At 41.1% G+C, this 25,516-nt stretch overlaps 2 protein-coding genes across 2 annotated transcripts; both read left to right on the top strand.

Moving 5' to 3' along the window:
* The first annotated feature begins 817 nt into the window (after positions 1–817).
* On the top strand, positions 818–11,613 carry LOC134459750 (cytochrome P450 2F2-like). Its single transcript, XM_063212154.1, has 9 exons — positions 818–1,046; positions 4,455–4,617; positions 5,551–5,703; positions 6,310–6,470; positions 8,378–8,551; positions 9,114–9,249; positions 10,009–10,196; positions 10,494–10,635; positions 11,007–11,613. The coding sequence occupies exons 1-9, from the start codon at positions 885–887 to the stop codon at positions 11,201–11,203; spliced, it is 1,476 nt and encodes a 491-aa protein (XP_063068224.1). The 5' UTR covers positions 818–884; the 3' UTR covers positions 11,204–11,613.
* Positions 11,614–14,357: 2,744 nt separating this feature from the next.
* On the top strand, positions 14,358–24,538 carry LOC134459747 (cytochrome P450 2F2-like). Its single transcript, XM_063212152.1, has 9 exons — positions 14,358–14,557; positions 17,551–17,713; positions 18,326–18,478; positions 18,855–19,015; positions 21,467–21,640; positions 22,197–22,329; positions 22,643–22,830; positions 23,531–23,672; positions 24,038–24,538. The coding sequence occupies exons 1-9, from the start codon at positions 14,396–14,398 to the stop codon at positions 24,232–24,234; spliced, it is 1,473 nt and encodes a 490-aa protein (XP_063068222.1). The 5' UTR covers positions 14,358–14,395; the 3' UTR covers positions 24,235–24,538.
* The last annotated feature ends 978 nt before the right edge of the window (positions 24,539–25,516 follow it).

Raw genomic sequence — 25,516 nt, 5'->3', positions numbered from 1 at the left:
TTTATAAAGCTTATCTGACCTTATCTAGCAGGCCAACACTTCATTGGACTTTGAACATGTTTTGTTCCATTTATATCAAGCCCTTTTTTAAATTGCAATCACATTTACAATGTTGCTTGTGTAATATTGCCGCATAAAACTCTGTCAGCATCATTGAATGAATTTAAGAAAGAAAAAATATATAATATGGTTAACGTCATGTCATTAGGTTGACTGTCAGGGTTCAGATAAGTTCAGAGAAGTTTTCACAACACTGACCAATCAAACTATGGTGTGTGTCTGCGACCTCCCTCCCTCTTTCTCTCTCTCTCTCTCTCTCTCTCTCTCTCTCTCTCTCTCTCTCTCTCTCTCTCTCTCTCTCTCTCTCTCTCTCTCTCTCTCTCTCTCTCTCTCTCAACCAGAGACTGTCATACTAGACGCAGTGTCTGGGTGGCCTCTGGGCTTACCTTGAATATTTTATGCATTTCATGCATTCTTTCATGTGTTTAACAAACAATACGCCCCTATCTCTTTCTCTCTTTATGTCTCTCTCTCTCTCTCTCTCTCTCTCTCTCTCTCTCTCTCTCTCTCTCTCTCTCTCTCTCTCTCTCTCTCTCTCTCTCTCTCTCTCTCTCTCTCTCATTTGCACAAACAAATAGGGAGGAGATCCAAACCACACACACACACACACACACACACACACACACACACACACACACACACACATACACACACACACACACACACACACACGCGCGCACACACACACACTAGCATCAACAATAGGGTGGAGGGTGGAACTGCTGCGCATGCTACCTCTGTTTACCTCCGACTTTAAAGTTAAAGGCACGGAGCACTAGGACAGGAGTCAGTCATCATCAGACAGTCATCTATCTATCATCATCATGTGGGGAGCTTTGATTCTCCTGTCGGTCCTCAGCTGCCTCCTGTACTTCCTGTTCAACACCCAGAGACCAGACAAGTTCCCGCCTGGACCCAGACCCCTGCCTCTCTTTGGCAACCTGCTGGATCTCAACCTGCTCAACCCCCTCGATGACCTGCAGCGGGTAAAATATTATATTTCATTTATTATAACTATTTATCTAATTAGCCTAATAGATGGACTGAGATCCAGCCTCTCTTTGAAAATCTGCTAGGTTTCGACACCCTCAACACTCTCAATGAACTTCAGTGGGTATCTTAACCTCTATCTTCTTTTATCTTTTATTTGTCTTTGTGAACTCTATGAGCTTCAGGTATTCAGATGATGATGTGAAATAATATAGCATTATTTAGAGCAGTGTTTCTCAACTGGTGGGTCGCGACCCAAAAGTGGGTCGTGGAAGGGTCATGGGTGGGTCGCGGAGCCTTGGTGTAAAAAAATGTAATTCTAAAAAAAAAAAATCCAACTTTTCCTGCAACAATTTACAACTTTTATTTTGATAGGCTAGTGAACTCTGTGGCATCTGTTGTCTTAGATCAGTGTTTCCCAACCTATACTCTCATGTACCCCCCCGAGCCTTTTTGTTGTGCCACGAGTACCCCCTAACTCGTGTTTTACATCGCTTATTTCTATTCCAGTGTGACTATGATGCATGCATTTCTTAAAATGACATTTTTCCAAGTACCCCCTTCAGTGTGCTCGCGTACCCCTAGTGGTACACGTACCCCTGGTTGGGAAACACTGTCTTAGATATAATCGGAATGTTTATGCGAGTTATAGCGTGCAACCAGTTATTCGAGTCTTGGTTACATTTTGAGAATTGCATGGAAATTACTTGAACGCTAAAAAAAATGGGTTGCGACCGAATGAGAGTGGAAAACGGTGGGTCCCAAGACTTTATCCTCTTATTCGGCATCAATCAAAAGTAGGTGAAATACGTATTCTAAAATGAACTCATTTGGAGAGTGGTCAGGATCTGGCGCCATAGATTTGTTTGGTTACCTTCTGAAACCTCTCTGAGAGTGTCTGCAAGGCTTTTTCCCTACTTGAAGCGGACAGGGGTGGAAAGTACAGAAAAATTATACTCAAGTAAAAGTATCTTTAATTTGCCTAAATCAGGGCTATTCTGGCCCCCTTTAAGGTCAGAACAAAATGAAAACAAATATATGTGCTATCTGTGGGCATGCATAATTTGCGATCACTAACACTTCAGGTTGGGTATATCTCTACTATGCATTCACATGAGAGTGAAATCTTATCTAAAACAATGTCATAAATAGACCATCCTAAGGCTACTAAGATATAGAGAACAGGCCCGTAGCCAGGGGGCGAACCCCCCCTCCCGCCCCCACCCCCACTCAAACCCCCCAACACCGGGCCAACAATGAAAATAACTGTCAGATAGCAGTAATTTGAAGCAATTCATGTCCATTTATGTTAAGAATGGGGAGCAACAGACAAACAATTACGGGCGAATATCCATCCTGTCTGGAAAGCTATCCGCTTGTTTCGCACCCTAAACTTAAACACCGTGCTGCTCGCAGTTAGGCCTATATGTCAGGCCCCTTCACTGGAAGGAATTTGAAAAACTGGCCCTTGGTGAGTGACTTTTAATTGAATACCCATGGCCTAAATCCTACTCAGGAAAAAAGTAAACCTACCTGTCTAAAATTCTACACAAGTAAAAGTAAAAAGTGTGTTGTAGTTACTTTTAATTAGCTTTACTCTTTAGAATTAAATGTTTCTTTTTCTGGAATATCGTCCTCCATAACCTCCAAGTCAACCATGTGCAGAAAAAGATGATGGTTCCAATAAGTAAGCCACTGCAGCCAGAAACAGGTTGCACATTTTACAAGTTTATAGATAATCATTAATCAGCACTTTCACAGCATGTGCCCATGTCCTCCTGTATATTTAGGCAATGCACCAATAAAGTATCAGACTATCCATGTATGTATACGTGTATTTGTTTTGTAAAACCCTCAACCCTCAATGGGTTGTGTGATGCAACATCATGATGGATCACACAAACCACAAAACAACCCAAATCCACACCACAATAGTTTCACAAGAGCAATATCCACCTATTACTGTCTTAGTCATCTTCGTCACAGCCAATACTGTGGAATGAGAACAAGATACTGCATGCACAAAAGATAACCAAATATGGAGGAATTGAAGACAGCCTAAAAATTAGACAACCAGAAGTTAAATCAAGTGGTGTACTTATTTATTTGCTACTACACATGTCAAATGCATCATGTGCCTTAGTTTGCTGAGCTGTTTATGCTCTTGGCTCAGGTAATTGGGTTGGCTCATTGGCTTTTTTGTCCGTTATCAGCAGAGTTCAGCAAAGTTTGAAGAGGTTCAGATAACTTTTTATGACCCGAGCAGACAGGTGCAATCGAGCAATCCAGTGGTGTACTCCGGGCAGCTGACCACTTTTGCTGGGCCCAGGACAAAATCATTTGAAAGGGCCCCCGATCCAATACAATATAATGAGGACCCAATGAGGACCCCATTTTGGTCATCGAGTGGGTGACACACACACACACACACCCAGTCGGCTTCCTTGGGTGTACTTATTTATTTGTTACTACAAATGTCAAATGCATCAATTACTGTAAATGCGAGGAGGGTCAGATAACATGACCTGAGCAGACAGGCTAAAAGTATGACCCGAGCCTACAGGCTACAAGTTAGACAACCAGTATTTAAATCCAATGGTGTACTTATTTATTTGTTACTAATGTCAAATATATCACTTAAATGTGCCTTATTTTGTTGAGCTGTGTGTTATTGGGTTGGATAATTGGCTTGGCTCATTGGCTTTTTTGTCCATTATCAGAAAAGTTCAGCAAAGTTCGAAGAGGTTCAGATAAACTTTTATGACCTGAGCATCCTGTGTGTGTGTGTGTGTGTGTGTGTGTGTGTGTGTGTGTGTGTGTGTGTGTGTGTGTGTGTGTGTGTGTGTGTGTGTGTGTGTGTGTGTGAGAGAGAGAGAGAGAGAGAGAGAGAGAGAGAGAGAGATAGAGAGAGAGAGAGAGAGAGAGAGAGAGAGAGAGAAAGAGAGAGAGAGAGAGAGAGAGAGAGGGAGGGAGATCGCGGACACACACCATAGTTTGATTGGTCAGTGTTGCGAAAACTTCTCTGAACTTATCTGAACCCTGACAGTCAACCTAATGACATGACGTTAATCATATTAAATATTTTTTCTTTCTTAAATTCATTCAATGATGCAATGATAGTTTTATGCGCCAATATTGCACAAGCAACATTGTATATGTGTGTGTGTGTGTGTGTGTGTGTGTGTGTGTGTGTGTGTGTGTGTGTGTGTGTGTCTCTGTGTATGTGTGTGTGTGTGTGTGTGTGTGTGTGTGTGTGTGTGTGTGTGTGTGTGTGTGTGTGTGTGTGTGTGTGTGCGCGCGCGCACGTGTGTGACAGGGGACGTGTAGATGTGAATCCAAGCAACCAAGCAAACACAATATAACACGGTGTACTTTACTTTGTGTTGTTTTGTTTGTGCCTGCAGTTGTCAGACCAATATGGTCGCATTTTCAGTCTGTTCATTGGATCAAGGCCAGCTGTGGTGCTCACCGGGGCCGAGGCCATCAAAGAGGCTCTGGTGAACAAAGGCGTAGACTTCGCCGGACGACCACAAGGCCTCATGGTCAACCATGCATCCAAAGACGAAGGTAAACGGCAACATATATGAATATGAATATATGTATGTATGGTAAATACATGTGCAATGTTGTGTGTAATGTCTTTGTGTCTTCTTCTGTATTTATGTATGTATGCTACTGGACACCTTAATTTCCCTCGGGAATAATAAATGATACTCTACTCTACTCTACTCTACAAGGATTATGTGAAACATAGGGCTATAGGATAATGGATTAGGTCAGATTATGGTTTTTATGAGATTAGGGACATGCTTTATGACCAGAGGTGTTACTCTCAGGTTCAGAAAATAAATACCCTCCCAAGCTGTTACAAGCTGTAGATTTTTTTTTCCCCCTCTGTATAGCATTTCACTTGCCTGGCTCTTGCCCGACCTGTAATTCCGCGCAGCTTCGTGAGCTCCACTACTACTACGATATGTGTGTTTGTATCACCACCAGGGGGCTCCAGAACTAAAACACACACACAGGTCTGGTAGAAACCAGGCTAGCACTTCACTACCTTCACTGAACTACTGTGTCCAATCTTGACCGTGGCGGCTCATTATCATTATCAGCTGCCTGATTAAGTTTAGTGGCTGGTTGCATTATAGTACATTTGTGACTAAGTTTTTTTCTTTCTTTTCTTTTTGTATTTCCTGTTTCACTAAAACAGTGATTGGCAACCTGGATTCATTAGTTACAATCCAGTGCCACATTCTTCAAGTGTCCTGGTTTTACCTGGTGATTCCAACCAGGTTATTTGCTGGTTGAATCACCACCTGGTTGAATTGGACAGGTAAAATGAGGTCTTTTGGAATATATGGCACTGGATTACATGAATCAAGGTAGCCCATCTTTGGGTTTTTTTGCTACAAAATGAGAAGGTAAACTACAAAGTAAAAATATGTTGTATAGTATATAATGTGTACACCCACCAAATTTCTGTTTGAATGTGTTTTCAAGGGGTGATTTTGGCTGACTATGGTCCTAGATGGAAGGAGCACAGGCGGTTTGCACTGATGACCCTGAGGAACTTTGGCCTGGGAAAGCAGTCCATGGAGGAGAGGATCTTGGGAGAAGTTTCTCATGTCATTGCAGAACTTGACTCTTGTGTTGGTATGAGCTAGCTTTGAATTCCAACTCCTAGATAGCCAAATTTGCATATTTTAGAGTAGTTTTTCTCAACGGGGGCAGTACAGCCCTCAGGGGGCAATGGGGAGCCCTAGGGGGGCATTGAGAAGGATACAGCTGATTGGGGAGGGGTCTTAGTTCCCATTGGGGGACATTAGTCTATATTATTTTTCAATACTAAGGGAGGCGTTGGCAGACTTATGATGAGGTCAAGGGGGTGTTGAGAGGTTTATGATGAGGTCAATGGGGCATTTGTACAAAAAAGGTTGGGAACCACTGTTTTAGATCCTTTACAGCCCTTCTCTGGACTTCACCAGAAAGCAAATGTAGTCTTCACTTTTGTTTATAAACAAAAGATAATGACTTGATGAAAAGTAATACATCTAACATTGATATAGTATCTGTAATTATTTCCACCCACCCCAAAATAAATGTATAGGCTATGTAAATAATGAAATAAATGAAACAGTACAACAATAAACATAGACATATATTCAGTGTATTTTACAGAGTTCATGCAGTAAGCAATCATTTAAATATTAATGGTAGGCCTAATTTCAGATAAATGACGTTGTTCAAATGTTTCCGCAGGAGGATCCATGAGTCCCCAGACCATGTTCCACAGTGCCTCATCAAATATCATCTGTGCTGTGCTCTTTGGAGCTCGCTTTGAGTACGATGACGAGACCTTGAAAACCTTTATCAAGCTCTATACTGAGAGTGCGAAGATTGCCAATGGGCCATGGGCAATGGTAAGATGTGACGTGATGAGGTTCTTTGGTTTGCCACTGTTGGTGAACCTAAAAGTTCTCAGAAGAGCCTAAATGTTCTTGGTAGAGCCTGTAAGAAGGGAACTTTAAGAAGATCCCCAAAATAACTTTCTACAGTTTTCCACTGTGTGGGAAACCCTACATATTCCCTGAGGAACCTTTTGGGGTTCTTCTAATCACCTCCTACACATGGGTTTACTGTTTGTAAACAATCCCTGGCTGCGCAACCTGGCTGCGCACTGTTCAACCTCTGGCTGTTGGAAACTGATGTCAGTCAAAAAAATGAGCTCACGTGGTTGCCTGCTCAACATCTTGCCCCTCCTCACAACATGAATGTTTGTAAGCAAAAAACATATAGGTTCATCAGATAACTTTTAGGGGTCAATTTCACAGTGACAACTGAAGGTTCATCGGGGAACTTGACAATATTACACATACAATATTATTTGTAGACTTTTTAGGTCCAATTGTCACAAAAATGGGGTTTAGGAACATTTCATATTGATTTTTCTCAATTGTGTTTTTATCAACTTCAAACCCCATAGTCTTCAAATCCACCTGATTCAATTTTTTTCTAACGTGAAAACGCCCAACTTTGTAGGCCTTGGCCTTGTCACAGGCAGCCAATCCAGTGAATGTGCAATATGCCTGTACAGGAAGCACATGGCTACTGTACTGTACATGAAGTAATTCATAGCTATTTTTGTTTGAACAATAATTTGGACCTGCACTTAAATTCACAAATGAATGGCTTTATAGACCTGAAAGCACCACTAATGTTGATTTTGCTATTAAAATGTCGGCCATCTTGGATTTTGTAATGGATTTGGCTTATGTAATGGCTGACTTCACATTCATGTCACAAATATTACCAATACAATTCAACAATGGCTTTACAGACTGAAAAAACACTATATATGCCAATTTTGCCATATATGATGTAGGCCATCTTGGATTTTGCCACAAAAAATTAAGGAAAACATTGGAAAGAAGTTGTTTTCTATTCAATGTTGCCCTGGAACTAAACAAAAAAAAGTTCAACTGAACCTTAAAACAGGATTAATGGCGAAATTTCTACACACAATGGCACACATCTTGGATTTCAAATTAACACTTTTTTCTTGGTTTAATATGACACACGCAGCGTTCGTCTTTTCACTATTCTCCATCTAATCAATAGATTGAGTGTTTTGAAAATGATAGCATTTTGATTTTATTCACTGTTTACCAAACGTCCCAACTTCATCGGAGTTGGGGTTAGTAGTAGCCCCTTAATGCGCGCCGTACCTCCAGTGGCACGCTGTAATAGACATTGAAATCTAACTACCAAAGCACTACAATACTATGACACAACACAGGTCCTTTAGTAATGCACCACGACTTAGTCATTACCATACTGGTAACAATGAATTTATAAAGCCGCGCCTTAAGGGGTTAAGGAACAAAATGGAAACAGGTGGATTTGTGTTTGGAGGGGTCTTAGAAGTTAAAAAAAAAAATCAATCACCAAATGGAAAAATCTAGGCCTATATGAAATGTTCCATCCTACTGAAAGTAGAAGCAGAAGTAGGCGTGTAGAAGTAACATTTTAATTACAAGACTGGCATGATATTACATGGTTTCAACTGGGTAGTAACACACTACTAGTGTTGTGATTACATCTGTAAGAGTACCACTACTTCTATTTTATACAACTTATGTTTTTATCATTTGTGTTATTGTCCTTCTCAGCATCCTTGGAAGGTATTCATGGCGTCAGTCACTGTCATGTTATCTGTTGATATTGTCTTTGTATATAGCAGATTTTTAAATCTGTTATTAATTTAGGTCTATGAATTTTAAAATAATTTGGTTGTAAATGCACACTTCAAGGTGTTTGTTTCCCACAGATCTATGACACTTTTCCCATGGTTCGGAGCTTACCACTACCCTTTCAAAAGGCTTTCAATAATGTTAACACAGCAAGGGACATGGGCTGGAAGATGATCAATCAACACAAGAAGACAAGAGTCCCAGGACAGCCAAGGGATCTCATCGATTGTTACTTGGATGAACTAGACGAGGTATGTTGGGCAAAAATTCAAGAGGAAAATGGGGACATTCAACACTTTTCTGTTCTGTTCAGAAAAACAAAACATTTCATTTTAGTTCTAATGCTAAGAATATCCAGAGGTGAATAAAGCAGCTTGAGAACGTAAATGTTCAGAGATATTCACTCATACTGTAACTATTTCATTAGCTATTGACCGTCCTGGCTAAAAAATTAAACTGCAATTGGCTAGAAAAACAAGTGCACCTTAGAAGCCTAGCATGTTCATCTGAGGTTGCATATGTCTCATAACAAGTGTGAAGATTTACATTCTTTACAGTCAAAGGAGCCAAGTAATCAGCAGCAGGACTTTGTTTAATTTATTTTATTGATGATTGAGTTGAATGCTGTTAACTCCTGGCTGTCACCCCCTAGTGCTTCTGTTTAGTTCCATTATGGATCAGGCTCCGGTGACTCTGAGTCATTGGTTTAATGAGAGAGGCACTTTCAATTTCAATTAATTGAGTGCATGTAGTTTATTGTATACGTTCTAACATTGCACATGTTCCAACATGGCCTTTTGTTTCCCTCCAAAGCGAGAGGAGGAGTCCACATTTAAGGAGGACCTGCTCGTGATGTACATGCTGGATCTGCACTTTGCTGGAACGGACACCACCTCCAACACCCTCCTCACCGCTTTCCTTTACCTATCGACTCATCCGGAGATACAAGGTTCGTTCACACATCATCGAATGGGATTGTAACAGTGTGTGATGGAGTGACCATCACTAGGGATGTGGACAGAGAGAGTAGAGAGAGAGAGGTTCCATTGGCCCATTGTTTCCTGGTTCTATTATTGGGGGGGAAATCCCCCTTTAGGCAGACCTAGGCAGACCTGAGGACTGTTCTATTCAATGCTAGGAGCATTATGACACGCCCCTTTAGGCAGACCGGAACCTGGTCATGTTAGGTGCCCATAGAAACCTATTATGTTGGCATATCTCTATACTTAAAGAATCTCTGATGTGGATGTGTTCTGACTAACATGCCAATGAGCCTGGCTCTTTGGTGTAGCAGTCAGAGCCCCAGTTTACTACCCCAGAAGGTCTGGGTTAGAGTCCCGGCTGAGCAACTCTACTCTCCTTCGCTACACAGTGAAAACGACCAATCAGAGATGGTAACCTCACCTCTCCCCCTGGCCAATGCTAGATGTTGTCTGTTTGGTGCCACCCCCAGGTGACCCAACACAGACAGACAGACAGACAGACAGACAGACAGACAGACAGACAGACAGACAGACAGACAGACAGACAGACAGGGTCATTGCAATACCTGGCCCAACCGCCTCCGATGTGGCATGTAATGGCAATGGATGGGACAGACAGACAAACAGACAGACAGACAGACAAACAGACAGACAGATTGGCCAATTAGATCTCTGTATTTGTGTGTGTTTGTTGAGAGTGGCTCTGTCTCTCCTCTCTCCTTTAGAGAGGTGTTATCAAGAAATAACCGAGGTCCTTGGTGGGAGGGACAACGCCTGCTTTGAAGACAGACACCAGATGCCTTACATGCAAGCCGTCATCCACGAATGTCAGCGCTTGGCCAACACCGTCCCTCTCAGCGTTTTCCACTGCACTACTAAAGACACAGAGTTGAGAGGTTATCACATCCCCAAGGCAAGAGACGCAACTAAGAATCTGTTCACACATTTTTATTTTATGAACCGTTATTTTAAAAAAATGTTATGGGTCGTGAGTTCGAACATACTCAAACTCATATTTTTAAAAAGGCCTCTGAAGTGGAGATGAACTCCATTGGATGCATAAATGCAATTAGGTTAAAAAAAGCAGATTGACCTTCAAAATATCCAGTTAAAAATATCTGACAAATGGGCCAAAATTATGAAATTGTTCACATCAATGAAACAGAATATCAACATCATGAGAAAAGTCATATTTTTTTCTTTCTCTCAGGGAACTTGGATAATTCCTAATCTGACGTCTGCGCTGTCAGAGGAGGGAAAATGGAAGAATGCCCGAGGGTTCCATCCTTGCAACTTCCTGAATGAGCAGGGAGAATTTGAGAAGCCTGAAGCCTTCATGCCATTTTCTGTTGGTAAGATGGCGTACGGTATTTGAAAAAAAAAGACTCTGTTCACAGCTAACGATTTTAAAAGTAGGCTATGTATTACACTACAAACCATATCACACTCTACTCTAGAATGGGGGGGGAGGGGGGGGGAGAAATAGACAAAACACAAAAGTGCCAACGCTTTTATTTTCTTGGCATGACGTTTATTTTCATCAGGGATGTCCATCTCTTTTAATTTATTTTGTTTTATTGCTGAAAAGGGGACCATGTATGAAATTCTTAGTTACAACAGTTAAAAATATAGCCTATGAATTGTATCAAATTGACGATAAAAGTCAATTTCCGTCCCTCGGCAGGTAAGGAAGCTAACCCCTGTCCCTTCTGCTATTTGCCAGGTCCTCGGATGTGTCTGGGTGAGGGTCTGGCCCGCATGGAGCTCTTCCTGATCATGGTCACTCTGCTGCGCCGCTTCAAGTTCGGCTGGCTAGAGGATGCAGGAGTGCCAGACTACACTCCTATCTATGGGGTGACCCTGACCCCTAAACCTTACAGAATGACCGTTAGTCTCAGGGACGCACACACACAGGCTTAACTCATAATTAACTGCAATACATGAATATTGCCCAGAAATACCAGCTTTACAAGCTTAAAACACAGAAGCCTCACTGACGCGAACACACCACACACGCACACACACACACGCACACACACACACGCGCGCACACACACACCATAAAGTAGAGGATTGCCAATTTATGTTTGATTGCTGTTGTAAGACTGATGTGGTGTTAACCATTATGAAGTGTACATAGCCTAGCACCTTAATGACTTCTAAAGTTTTTAAGAATTTGTTGTAATGTAATTAATTTATCTGAAGTGTTGCACTTTGACTCTTGCAGCTTTCCTACAGTACTTTATGATGTTCTGTTCACTGTTAAAATGTATTATTAAATATATCTCTGGACCCCAGCTGTTCTTTCGCAGTGGGGCTGTAAAAGTAAATCATAATATTGTACAATATTCAGCATTCATATTTACACCCATAAACAATTCCACACATTCCTCATACCAAACAAAAAAGTTAGGCCTAGATCTTTGACCGAATTTCCAACTGAATTCTGCAGCAGGGTAGGGTTCTAGATGTTTTCCACCATTGAGACAGTGCGTTTAATCCATTGATTCTACAAAGGTTTTATCAGATAAACATAAATGTGTAACAGCACGTGCGTGCGCATTCTTTTTTATTATTATTATTTTTTTTTTTTTAAGCCAAGGAACGTCATGCGTAAAATTACAATAACAAGTGACCCCTGTCGTTTTATAGAGAAAAAAACAACAGTGAAACTGCTCCAGTGCAGTAGCCTTGTTATCCAGCTGATGGCGCCAGGGTATCAAGAGTAGGGTGTGCGTTAAAGATTACCTTTTATACGACATCAGACAAACAGCTATCATCTAGCACACTGACCCTGCTAAAACATTAAATGGCACTGTTTTAAACTAGATAATAAATAACTAAATATTTGGCAGTTTGCTTAACCATCGTACAGTTTACGAATCGCAGTCGTTCTACTACATCAAATGCTTGTCACGGTCCTGAAAGTGTTTCCGGTGAGAGAGAGACAGAGAGAGTCCACAGCCACTGTCACGACTGCTGCAGCATCATAACATCAACATCACACTATCACTGCAAGTGACAGCAGTGGCATCGGCACACAGCATCATCAGCAGGACCACCTGCAGCAGCATCCGGAGACAGGAGAACAGCATCAGGACCACAGCATCCCCCAAGAGAACCCTGTCAGAGGAGCAGAGCAGGCAGACAGCACCAAAGAAGACAGAGCCCAGAGAGAGGGATAAACACCGGTATCAACATCAAGACAAGAGCCAGGGCTCACATTCAATTCACGCATGCAACATGTTCCGTGCAAGAACACTTGCGTGCATTTGCTACAATACGTAACATTTAGCTATTTCCAGTAGACTCATATCAAAATAAATGTTCTTTGTGTATGTATGTCAGTGTTTTAAAGGTACAGTAGCATTCAAGTGCAACTCCTCATTGCAACTGTGCTGCCTATTCCCAAATTTGATAAATTATATAATATTTTCCAGTATGACCAAAGTACAGTAGATTTGAAAGCAAAAAATATATATTACTGGAAATACAAAGTGGCGGACATGGAGAAGATCCACCTTTTCATGTATGAAAAGTGTAATTTTCCCAGTCATAGGCCTACTTAGAATTCGATGCTGGTGGTACGTATTCATCAAAAAGGTTACATTTGTGAATTCTGGAAATAACTACCAAAATATTACACACTGTAGCCTACCTTTGTACATGTTTCATTTAAAATGTCCAAGGAAATGAATATGATTAAACAAAAGGCCTACATTAAAATTGCTCAGTGAATGAAGAATAAAGACCAGAACAATGTGTTGGGTGCTGCTCCGGTTCAAGCTCAAGCAATCCCATTGCCTATAGGAACATATTGGTGAATGAGTTTTACATTGTTGCACTGCAAGTGTAATATGTAGACCTGCTCATTATTTTAAATTGCACAATTGTAAATTGGGCTATTGCAAATTAAATAGTCAGTTTATTTAAATGATGCGCTTTTGCCTTTGACACATTCACTTGAGACCCATACATGTTTTGGTGAAAGGCTGTGGATACTTGTTCTGAAGCAAGACTATTTCTTTCAAGCCTCTGGTTCATCCACATTAGTCTCAAGTATGATCGTGAGCAGGCTTGCCGATAGTGGGGATCAGGTCAGTTGTCCTGGGCCCAGGGAGAGGGAAGGCCCCAGAATTGGTGGGGCCCTGTTGGAGCCCTTTCAGATGATTTTAGGCACAGCCAAGCCTGTAAGTGTAGGTCAAGTCAGACAATCCAGAATCCCAGTTTATAAGTCTTATCTGACCTTATCTAGCAGGCCAACACTTCATTGGACTTTGAACATGTTTTGTTCCATTTATATCAAGCCATGCCGATATACTGTATTATTATTTTTTTAAACTTAATTGCAAGCCCATTTACAATGTTGCTTGTGTAATATTGCCGCATGAAGCTCCATCAGCATCATTGAATGAATGTAATAAAGGGGGGGGGGACACACATAAAATATGATTAACGTCATGTCAGTCATTAGGTTGACTGTCAGGGTTCAGGGAAGTTCAGAGAAGTTTCCGCAACACTGACTAACTATGGTGTGTGTGTGTAATCTCCCTCCCTCTTTGTCTCTCTCTCTCTCTCTCTCTCTCTCTCTCTCTCTCTCTCTCTCTCTCTCTCACTCCCTCTCTCTCTCTCTCAACCAGAGACTATCACACTAGACGTATTGTCTGGGTGGCCTCTTAATTTACCTTATAATGCGTTGCACATTCTTTCATCAACAAACAATATGCCCCCATCTCCTTCTCTCTTTGTGTCTCACGCCTTTCTCAGTCTATCTCTCTTTTTGTCTCTCAGTCTCTCTGCATCTCATTTGCACAAACATTAAGTAGGGAGGTGATTCAAACCACAGAGAGAGAGAGAGAGAGAGAGAGAGAGAGAGAGAGAGAGAGAGAGAGAGAGAGAGAGAGAGAGGAGAGAGAGGAGAGAGAGAGAGAGAGAGAGAGAGAGAGAGAGAGAGAGAGAGAAAGAGAGAGAGAGAGAGAGAGAGACAAGCATCAGCAATAGGGTGGAGGGTGGAACTGCTGTGCATGCTACCTCTGTTTACCTCTGACATTAAAGTTAAGGGCACGGAGCACTAGGACAGGAGTCAGACATCATCAGACATCAGACATCATCATGTGGGGAGCTTTGATTCTCCTGTCGGTCATCAGCTGCCTCCTGTACTTCCTGTTCAACACCCAGAGACCAGACAAGTTCCCGCCTGGACCCAGACCCCTGCCTCTCTTTGGAAACCTGCTGGATCTCAACCTGCTCAACCCCCTCGATGACCTGCAGCGGGTAAAATATTATATTTCATTTATTATATCTATTGATCTAATTAGCCTAGATGGACTGAGATGTAGCCTCTCTTTGGGAACCTGCTGGATCTCAACCTGCTCAACCCCCTCGATGACCTGCAGTGGGCATCTTAATCTCTATCTTCTTTTAAATTATTTGTCTTCTTTAATGTGAACCCTATGAGCTTTGTGCATTCAGATGTTGATCAGAATATATTATTATTTAGCGTTGTATACTCTTATTCGCCAGCAATCAAAAGTAGGTGAAACCGTAGGCCTATGTGTCCTAAAAGTATAGAGACTGGTCAGAATATGGTGCTAATTGCTTGGTTAGCCTACCTTAAACCTCTCTGAGAGTGGCTGCAAGAGTTTTTTTGTCATGCAGTTTAGAGAACACTCCCTGCATTGCACCTTGAAACATGACTTAACTTTGTTGACAATGTATCAGCAATCATGTTGGTCATAAACATGTAGGTATATGCCTCCCCCAAAAGAGTTGAATGATGAGGTCCAGAGACTGACAAGTAATTGAGTATGATTTATGGGGTGGTGAAATGAGATGATATAGTATTTTGGTTAATATGTCCATGCACATCCAAGTCAACCATGTGCAGAACAAGATGATGCTTCCAAGCAGTAAGCCACAGAAGGAAAAAAAGCATGTTGCACATTTTACAAGTTTATAGATAATCATTAATCAGCACTTTCACAGTGTGTACCCATGTCCTACCCTGTAGATCTACTGTTGGCAATCCAACAATAAAATATCAGACTATCCGTGTGTCCTTGTTGTGAAAAATAGCAATCGGACGATCCTGCAACAGCATGGATCACACAAACAACAAAACAACCCAAATCCACACCACAATAGTTTCACATGAGCGAAATTCACTTATGCCAATACAGTGTGGAATGTTTTTAAAAGAACAAGAGAGAGTGTAGGCTATGCACAAAAGATAAGCAACGGAGGAATTTCTGTGAAGACAGGCAAATGTTAGACAACCAGTAGTTAAATCCAGTGTTCTACTCAATTTGTTACAACAAATGTCAAATATATCAATTAAATATGCCTTATTTTGTTGAGTTGTGTATGCAGTTGGCTCAGGTAGCCTAATTGGCTTGGCTCATTGGATTTTTTTGTCTGTTATCAGCAGAGTTCAGCGAAGTTCGAGGAAGTTCAGATAAACTTATGTGACCTGAGCAGACAGGCTAAAAGTTAGACAATCAGTAGTTAAATCCAGTGGTGTAGCCTATCTTATTTATTTGTTACAACAAATGTCAAATGCATCAATTAAATATGCCTTATTTTGTTGAGCTGTAGCCTATATGCTTTTGGCTCAGGCAACTCCTTGAATCTGCTTTTTTGTCCGTTATCAGCATAGTTAATCTAAGTTCGAGGAGGTTCAGATAAACTTTTATGACAGACAGGCTAAAAGTTAGACGCTGCAACATGATCTATCAAATTTCTGTGGAATGGACATGTATCTTTGGGACACGAAATCTGTGTCAGTTGCACGGATTTTGCCAAAATTTCGTGCTCCTGGACACAGAATTGTTTCTCAAAAAACATTTCTTACTGACAGGTTATGGATTGTTTTGGTCTGGGCACAGCTAGTTTATATTTGTTTATTACCTGAATTGTATAGCCTATCAACCAACTACAAAAGGTATTTTTCAAAAATATGTCTTTACTGACAGGTTAAGGTTAGGGATTGTTTTGGTCAGGGCACAACTATTTATTTGCCATAGCCAGGGTGCGATTTGTCGAAAAACAGAAGGGGGGATATGTTTAAGATTTTAAGCAATATCAATGGAATTACATTAAACTGTGATAAAATGTCGATATCAAGACCAGAAGTGGGGACAATCTCCCCCATCCCCCCCTACAAATCGCACCCTGGCTATAGCATTATTTTGTTTAGGATTAGCATTTGGTATCTATTTTCTAATGATACATTGAAAACATTGCTGTGGCAATAAAGAAAGCACTTCCGTGTATCAATCACGGGAAACAATTCTGTGTCCTTGAGCACGGAATTTTGGCAAAATCTGTGCAACTGACACGAATTTCGTGTCCCAAAGATCTGTGTCCATTCCACGGCATTCTGAGAGATCAGGCTGGACAACCAGTTACATTCAGTGGTGAAGGCTCTACTTATTTATTTGTTACGACTAATGTCAAATGCATCAATTAAATAGTCCTATGCTTATTTTGTTGAGCTGTGTATGCTATGCTTTTTGCTTGTGTAACTGTATCGGCTTTTTTGACCATTATCAGCAGAGTTCAGCAAAGTTCGAGGAGGTTCAGATAACATTTTAGCGTATGACCCGAGCAAAGTTAGACAACCAGTAGTTACATTCAGTGGTGTACTTATTTATTTGTTACTACAAATGTCAAATATATCAATTAAATGTGCCTCATTTTGTTGATCTGATGTGTATGCTGTTGGCTCAGGTAATTGACTTGGCTCGTTGGCTTTTTTGTCCGTTATCAGAGTTTAGCGAAGTTTGAGGAGGTTCAGATAAACTTTTATGACCTTAGCAGACAGGCTAAAACTTAGACAACTAGTTAAATTCAGAGGTGTACTTATATTTATATACAGTACTACAAATGTCAAACATAAATATAGGCCTATATAAATATAAATATAAATATAAATATAAATATAAATATAAATATAAATATAAATATAAATATATAAAGATAGCTTATTTTGTGAGCTGTGCCTTATTTTGTTGAGCTGTGCTTTTGTCCATTATCAGCAGAGTTCAGCAAAGTTCGAAGAGGTTCAGATAAGCTTTTATGACCCGAGCATCCTGTGTGTGTGTGTGTGTGTGTGTGTGTGTGTGTGTGTGTGTGTGTGTGTGTGTGTGTGTGTGTGTGTGTGTGTGTCTGTGACAGGAGACATGTGTAGATGTGAATGCACACACAAAAGCACCAAGTAAACACAATATAACACAGTGTACCTTGTGTTGGTTTTTTTGTGTCTGCAGTTGTCAGACCAATATGGTCGCATTTTCAGTCTGTTCATTGGATCAAGGCCAGCCGTGGTGCTCACCGGGGCCGAGGCCATCAAAGAGGCTCTGGTGAACAAAGGCGTAGACTTTGCCGGACGACCACAAGGCCTGATGGTCAACCATGTAACAAAAGATGAAGGTAACACCAACGTGGATTATGTGAAACATAAAAGGGCTATTGGATAATGGATTAGGTCAAGTTATGGATTAGTTGAGATTGTGGACACGCTTTATAACCAGAGGTGTTAATCTCAGGTTCAGAAAATAAAAACCCTCCCAAGCTGTTACTGTAGATTTTTCCTTTTGTATAGCAATTCACTGACTTCACTGAACTACTGTGGACCTAGTATATTGAGTGCTCATTATGATAAGCTGCCTGATTAAATTTGGTGGCTGGTTGAATAAGGCCTACATTTGTGACATATTTTTTTTTCTTTCTTTTCTTTTTGTATTTCCTGTTTCACTAAAACTGTGATTGGCAACCTAGATTCATTAGTTACAATCCAGTGCCTCATTCTTCAAGTGTCCTGGTTTTACCTGGTGATTACAACCAGGTTATTTGCTGGTTGAATCACCACCTGGTTGAATTGGACAGGTGAAATAAGGTCATTTGGAATATATGGCACTGGATTACATGAATCGAGGTAGTCCATCTCTTCTTTACACGACTACAGAATGAGAAGGTAAACTACAAATAATATGGTTTATATTTCATGTACACCTACCAATTCTGTTTAAATGTGTTTTCAAGGGGTGATTTTGGCTGACTATGGTCCTAGATGGAAGGAGCACAGGCGGTTTGCACTGATGACCCTGAGGAACTTTGGCCTGGGAAAGCAGACCATGGAGGAAAGGATCTTGGGAGAAATTTCTCATGTTATTGCAAAACTTAACTCTTGTGTTGGTATGAGCTAGCTTTTAATTCCAGCTCCTAGGTAGTCAAATTTGCATACGAATTAAATAGTGTACATTACAATAATAATATAACCACTGACGTAACGCAAGTACTTAGGGCCCCCCTGCAAGCTACCAAGAATGGGCCCCAGAACGAAAATAGAGGGCCTGATATCATGTCTTCAAGTCAAGGGCCCATGTGACCCTGCCACCAGCACCCCCCCACCCCCCGCCTCGTATGGGCCCCCGTGCCTCGCATAGGCTGCAGGGATATTCTTTACGCCCCTGAATATAACATAGCATTCAGTGTACACTGTCCATGCAGTAAGCACTCATTTAAATGTTAACAGTAATTTCAGATGAATAATGTTCAAATGTTTCCGTAGGAGGATCCATGAGTCCCCAGACCATGTTCCACAGTGCCTCATCAAATATCATCTGTGCTGTGCTCTTTGGAGCTCGCTTTGAGTACGATGACGAGACCCTGAAAACCTTTATCAAAGTCTATACTGAGAACGCGAAGATTGCCAATGGGCCATGGGCAATGGTAAGATGTGACTTGATGTCACACTATAAAAATGGGAGGTTCTTTGGTTTTTGGTGAACCTAAACGTTCTCAGAAGAACCTATAGGCCTTCTAGGTACTTGGAATACCCTGTAAGAAGAGAAGTTTTAAGAAGATAAGAAGATAAGATGCAAGAAGATCCCCAAAATAACTTTTAGGGGGTCTTCAGTTGTCCACTGTGTGGGAAACCCTAAAAGGTTTTTAGGGCTCTTCCAATCACCTCCAATGGGGCACCTAAATCACGCCCTCTACTTCCTGGTTCATGGGGCAGAGGGAGTCAAAAAATGATTACTGGGCTTGAAAATGAGTGATTTTTGGATTTGTGGTGCATAGGTGGAGGTCCAAGGTTTGGATTGGTGTCAAAAAACACTCATTTTCAAGCCCAGTAATTATTTTTTTACTCCCCCTGCCCCATGAACCAGGAAGTAGAGGGCGTGACTTAGGTGCCCCATAGGTTCATCAGAAAACTTTTCGGGGTCACCATCACAGTGACAACTGAAGGTTCTTTGGGGAAATTTTCAATTTTAAATTGTACCATATTATTTATAGAGTTGAATAAAGTAGAAGCAGAAGTACTCCTAAAATGTAATTTCAACAGAACTGGGGTGCGTTTCTGGAACGTTAGCATGGTTTGGCCGATTTACTTTGCAAGTTTCTACTTACTTCAAGCCGAAATACGTGTGTTTCTCGAAGCCCAGAGAAGTATGGCTACTTTCATGAGTCCACACGGCTACTTACTTTCTCCTGTCTACAGTGCGCGAGCATGGAAGCAACAAGAGAAAACGAGGAATAGCCCTTCTGATTGGATGACACAGCCTTCTGGTTTTGCTGAGTCATGTCTCAGCTGTTTCCTCCACAAACACACTTTGTAATATCTTTGTGAAAAAACACGGCCGTGGCATTAGAATCTGACACCGTCTGCACTAATAATGCAGTTTTAACTGCATGCCGATTGGATTTCGTTTCATTCCGAGGTGTAATTTGTAAAATATTTGGATAGTAAAGTAGTGGTTCCTCCCGGAAATTCACCTGTTAAAGTGTGAAGTACCTAAAATGTTTTGTTGTGAATTGTATTACATAGCCTAGTGGTATCCACGCTTGTATCCCAATTAAGATATGAGCCATGCAGGTTTGAATCGACATGGTTGCAGTGCCAAAATGATGGAAAGATCTGGCAGAAACAGTCAAGTGAAGTCAAGTCAGCTTTTATTGTCACTCTTCATATGCACAAGACATACAAGGGAAATTAAGTAACGTTTTCTCTCTAAACCATGCCAGGACAGACATATACAAGACTGACATTTTACAGACTGACATAAAGTGCAAGAAAAGAAGGAAGGTCCGCACACTGTTGCTGCTCCCGGTTTACACCTGACGAAGACCAGACTGCATGGTCGAAACGTTGTGTTAATAAACCGGGAGCAGCAACAGTGTGCGGCCTTCCTTCTTTTCATGTTTAATCGTGTTTAAGTCCAGCACCTATTTAATCTGGATGTGTGCTAATGAAATGAAATGAGGCTATGAAACGATGAGGCTATGAAATGAAATTCGCACAAATTTTTTGTGAGTACTTCACACTTAAACCGGTGAATTTGCGGGAGAAACCAATATTTTCTAATAACTCGAAATGAAATGAAATTCAATCGGCATAGAGCTAAAAGCATATTATTAGTGTGGGATTCATCAGATTCCTAGGACATGACGAATTTTTTTCACGAACAAATGACATGACGTGAATTTGTGTTGTGAACACTCTCGCAGCTGTATCATGACTTTGTGTGCCTGTCGATTGATTTTCAGTGCTTTAGCACCACAGGATTAAAATATATTGACACATTTGTGGTCAAATATGTACTACAAGTTTAGCTAATGGGTGGAGTCACACTCTGAAGTAGACTAGCGCTGTGTGTTACTTGGGGTGGCTGAGGTGATGTCTGGACTTAATGGATCTACTCCAGCTGTACTTCAACTTCACTGTCGAGATACGGATAGGAGGCGCCTCACTTTCAAAGTCACCACTACTTCAGAGTGCACATTACTCCAAGCAGTAGTTAATTTGTGTGCTAACATTCGAGACACAGGAGTTAGCAACTTTTTTAGTATCTACTCTGCAACATTGCTAGTCCATTACCAACTTCCCAATTGAGAAACGAAGCCCTGGTGTGATCTTACATGGTTTCAATGTTGTAATAACACACTATTAGCGTTGTAATTACATCTGTAAGAGTCCTTCTACTTCTACTTTTTGCAACTCTGGTTATTTGTATTATTGTCTGTCTCAGCCTCCTTGGAAGGTATTCATGGTCTGGGTCACTGTCATGTTATCTGGTTGTAAATGGTTGTAAATGTGCTATACGAATTAATTTCTAACTTTTACTTTTCATAAGAGTGTTACAAGTCTGATTTCCACTTCAAGGTGTTTGTTTCCCATAGATCTATGACAGTTTTCCAATGATTCGGAGCTTGCCACTACCCTTTCGAAAGGCTTTCAAGAATGCTGACAAAGCAAGGGACATGTGCTGGAAGATGATCAATCAACACAAGAAGACAAGAGTCCCAGGACAGCCAAGGGATCTCATCGATTGTTACTTGGATGAACTAGACGAGGTATGTATGACAAAAATTCAAGAGGAAAATGGGGACATTCAACACTATTCTGTTCTGTTCAGAAAAACAAAACATTTAATTTGAGTTTTAATGCTAAGAATATCCAGAGGTGAATAAATTCAGATATATTCACTCATAACTATATCATTAGCTCATTGACTGTCCTAGCTGAAGAATTGTGCTGTTGTAGTTGGTCTACTGTAGGGAATTGACTAGAAAAAAGTGCACCTAGGAGCCTAGCATGTTCATCTGAAGTTAAATCGGTCTCATAACATGCATGAAGATTTACATTCTTTACAGTCAAAGGAGCCAAGTAATCAGCAGCAGGACTTTATTTAATTTATTTTATTGATGATTGAGTTGAATGCTGTTCACTCATGGCTGTCACCTCCTAGTGCTTCTGTTTAGTTCCATTATGGATCAGGCTCCAGTGACTATGAGTCATTGGTTTAATGAGAGAGGCACTTTCAATTTCAATTAATTGAGTGCATGTAGTTTACTGTATACGTTCTAACATTGTACATGTTCCAACATGGCCTTTTGTTTCTCTCCAAAGCGAGAGGAGTCCACATTTGAGGAGTGTGTGCTTGTGATGTACCTGCTGGATCTGCACTTTGCTGGAACAGACACCACCTCCAACACCCTCCTCACCGCTTTCCTTTACCTATCTACTCATCCGGAGATACAAGGTTCGTTCACTCATCATCGAATGGGATTGTAACAGTGAAAATGAGCAATAAGAGATGGCAACCTCTCCCCCTGGCCAATGCTAGATGTGCGTTGGTGCCATCCCTGGGTGACCCAAAACACTGTGGGCAGAGAAACAGACAGACAGACATTCAAACAGACAGACAGGGTCATTGCAATACCTAGCCCAACCGCCTCCGAGGTGGCATGTAATGGCAATGGGACAGACAGACAGACAGACAGATAGACAGATTGGCCAATTAGATCTCTGTGTTTGTGTGTGTTTGTGCTCTGTCTCTCCTCTCTCTCCTTTAGAGAGGTGTTATCAAGAAATAACCGAGGTCCTCGGTGGGAGGGACAATGCCTGCTTTGAGGACAGACACCAGATGCCTTACATGCAAGCCGTCATCCACGAATGTCAGCGCTTGGCCAACAGCGTCCCTCTCAGCGTGTTCCACTGCACTACTAAAGACACAGAGTTGAGAGGTTATCACATCCCCAAGGCAAGAGAACCAACTAAGAATCTGTTCACACATTTTTATTTTATGAACCGTTATTTTTTAAAAATGTTATGGGCCGTCTGAGGCAGAGTCCTAGCAAACTCAAACTCATATTTTTAAAATGGCCTCTGAAGTGGAGATGAACTCCATTGGTTACATAAATGCAACTAGGTAAAAAAAATAAAACAAATTGGCCAACATGATCTCCAGAATTCCGTGCTCCTGGACACGGAATTGTTTTCCGTGATGGACACACAGAAGGGCTCTTACTGACAGGTTAGGGTTAGGTATTGTTTTGGTCTGGGCACAGCTAGTATTCTGTCTTTCATTATATGAATTTGATAGCCTATCAACCAACTGGAAAAGGTATTTCTCAAAAATATGTCTTTAATGACAGGTTAAGGTTAGGGAATGTTTTGGTCAGGGCACAACTTAAATTGCTATTTTGTTTAGGATTAGCATTTGGTATGTATTTTCTAATGATAAGAGTTAACACAGTGCTGTGGGAATATAGAAAGCACTTCCGTGTGCCCATCACGGAAAACAATTCTGTGTCCAGAAGCACGGAATTTTGGAGATCAGGCTGGATTGGCCTTCAAAATATTCAAAATATCTATGAAAAATACAAATCAGGAAATTGTTCACGTCAATGAAATAGAATATCAACATCATGAGAAAAGTCATATTTTTTTATTTCTCTCAGGGAACTTTGATAATTCCTAATCTGACGTCTGCACTGTCAGAGGACGGAAAATGGAAGAATGCCCGAGGGTTCCATCCTTCCAACTTCCTGAATGAGCTAGGGGAATTTGAGAAGCCTGAAGCCTTCATGCCATTTTCTGTTGGTAAGATGGCGTACGGTATTTGAAAAAAAAAAGACTCTGTTCACAGCTAACAATTTTAAAAGTAGGCTATGTATTACACTACAAACCATATCACACTCTACTCCAGAATTAGGCAGTGAAATAGACAAAACACAAAAGTGCCACACTTTTATTTTCTTGGCATGACGTTTATTTTCATCAGGGATTTCCAGCTCTTTTAATTTAGTTTAGCCTATGTTATTGCTGGAAAGGGGACCATGTATGAAATTCTTAGTTACAATAGTTATAAATATAGCCTATGAATTGTATCAAATTGACGATAAAAGTCAATTTCCGTCCCTCGGCAGGTAAGTAAGTTAACCCCTGTCCCTTCTGCTATTTGCCAGGTCCTCGGATGTGTCTGGGTGAGGGTCTGGCCCGCATGGAGCTCTTCCTGATCATGGTCACTCTGCTGCGCCGCTTCAAGTTCGGCTGGCCAGAGGATGCAGGAGTGCCAGACTACACTCCTATCTATGGGGTGACCTTGACCCCTAAACCTTACAGAATGACTGTTAGTCTCAGGGACGCAGACACACAGGCTTAACTCATAATTAACTGTAATACATGAATATTGCCCAGAAATAAGAGCTTTACAAGCTTAAAACACAGCTTCACGGACGTGCGTGCACGCGCACGCGCACGCGCACACACACACACACACACACACACACACACACACCATAAAATTGAGGATTGCCAATGTATGTTTGTTTGCTGTTGTATTTTACACTAATTGTGCAAAAGACTGATGTGGTGTTAACCATTATGAAGTACCACCTTAATGACTTTAAAGTTGAAATTTGTTGTGATGTAGCCTAATTAATTAAACTGAAGTGTTGCACTTTAAATCTTGCAATGTTCCTTCTTTACGTTGTTCTGTTGACTGTTTAAATGTAGGCTATAAGCTTTGGCCTATATATATAGGCCCTATACTGTACTTATATCTCATACCAACTGTTCTCTCAGTGGGGATGTAAATGTAAAATACAAGATAAGTTATAATATTGTGCATTCAACATTCATATTTATAAATCCATAAAGAATTCCATACATTCCTTATAGGCCTACCGAACAAAAATGGCCTAGATCTTTGGTTAAATTCCAAACAGAATTCTGCAGCAGGCTAGGATATTTTCCACCCTTGAAACAAGATAACATTTTTGTCTAACATTGAAACAAGATAAACATAACTTAAATGCTCAACAGCACGTGCGCGTGCATTGTTTTTTGTTTTGTTATTATTACTTTTTTATCCCGAGGAACGTCGTGCGTAAAGTTACAATGGCAAGCGATCCCTGTCGTTTTATGGAGAAAAAAAACATCATCCGTGAAACTGCTCCCGTGCAGTAGCCTCGTGATCCAGCTGATGGCGCCAGGGCATCAAGAGTAGGGCGTGCGTTAAGGATCTCGTTTTATAGCCTACCATACGACATCGGACAGACCGCTACCTTCTAGCACACTGAACCTGAAATATGGAAAGCCAAACTCAAGTACCTTCTGCTACAACATGAAATGGCACGGTTTTAAACTAGATAATAGCAAAATATGTAGCAGTTCACTTCATACCATCATACAGTTTACGAATCCCACTCGTACAACATCAGAGCGTCGCGGTCCTGGAAGAGTTTACCTTATTTCCGTCACCATAACTGTCTTTAAACGCGAATGACCTTTCGTAACCAGACATTTCGCCCGTCTACTGGCAGCAGTGGACAAGGGTAGAGACATGGTGTTGCTAAGGCAGTCCAGACTCCCTAGCAACGCAGTCTGGCATAGACAGTCATTTACACAAATGAAAGTGACATCATTGTGCAGCTTAGGGCAAT

This window comes from Engraulis encrasicolus, chromosome 12 (genome assembly GCF_034702125.1).
Source record: "Engraulis encrasicolus isolate BLACKSEA-1 chromosome 12, IST_EnEncr_1.0, whole genome shotgun sequence".
NCBI lineage: Eukaryota > Metazoa > Chordata > Actinopteri > Clupeiformes > Engraulidae > Engraulis > Engraulis encrasicolus.
This window is presented reverse-complemented; position numbering and strand designations above follow the sequence as displayed.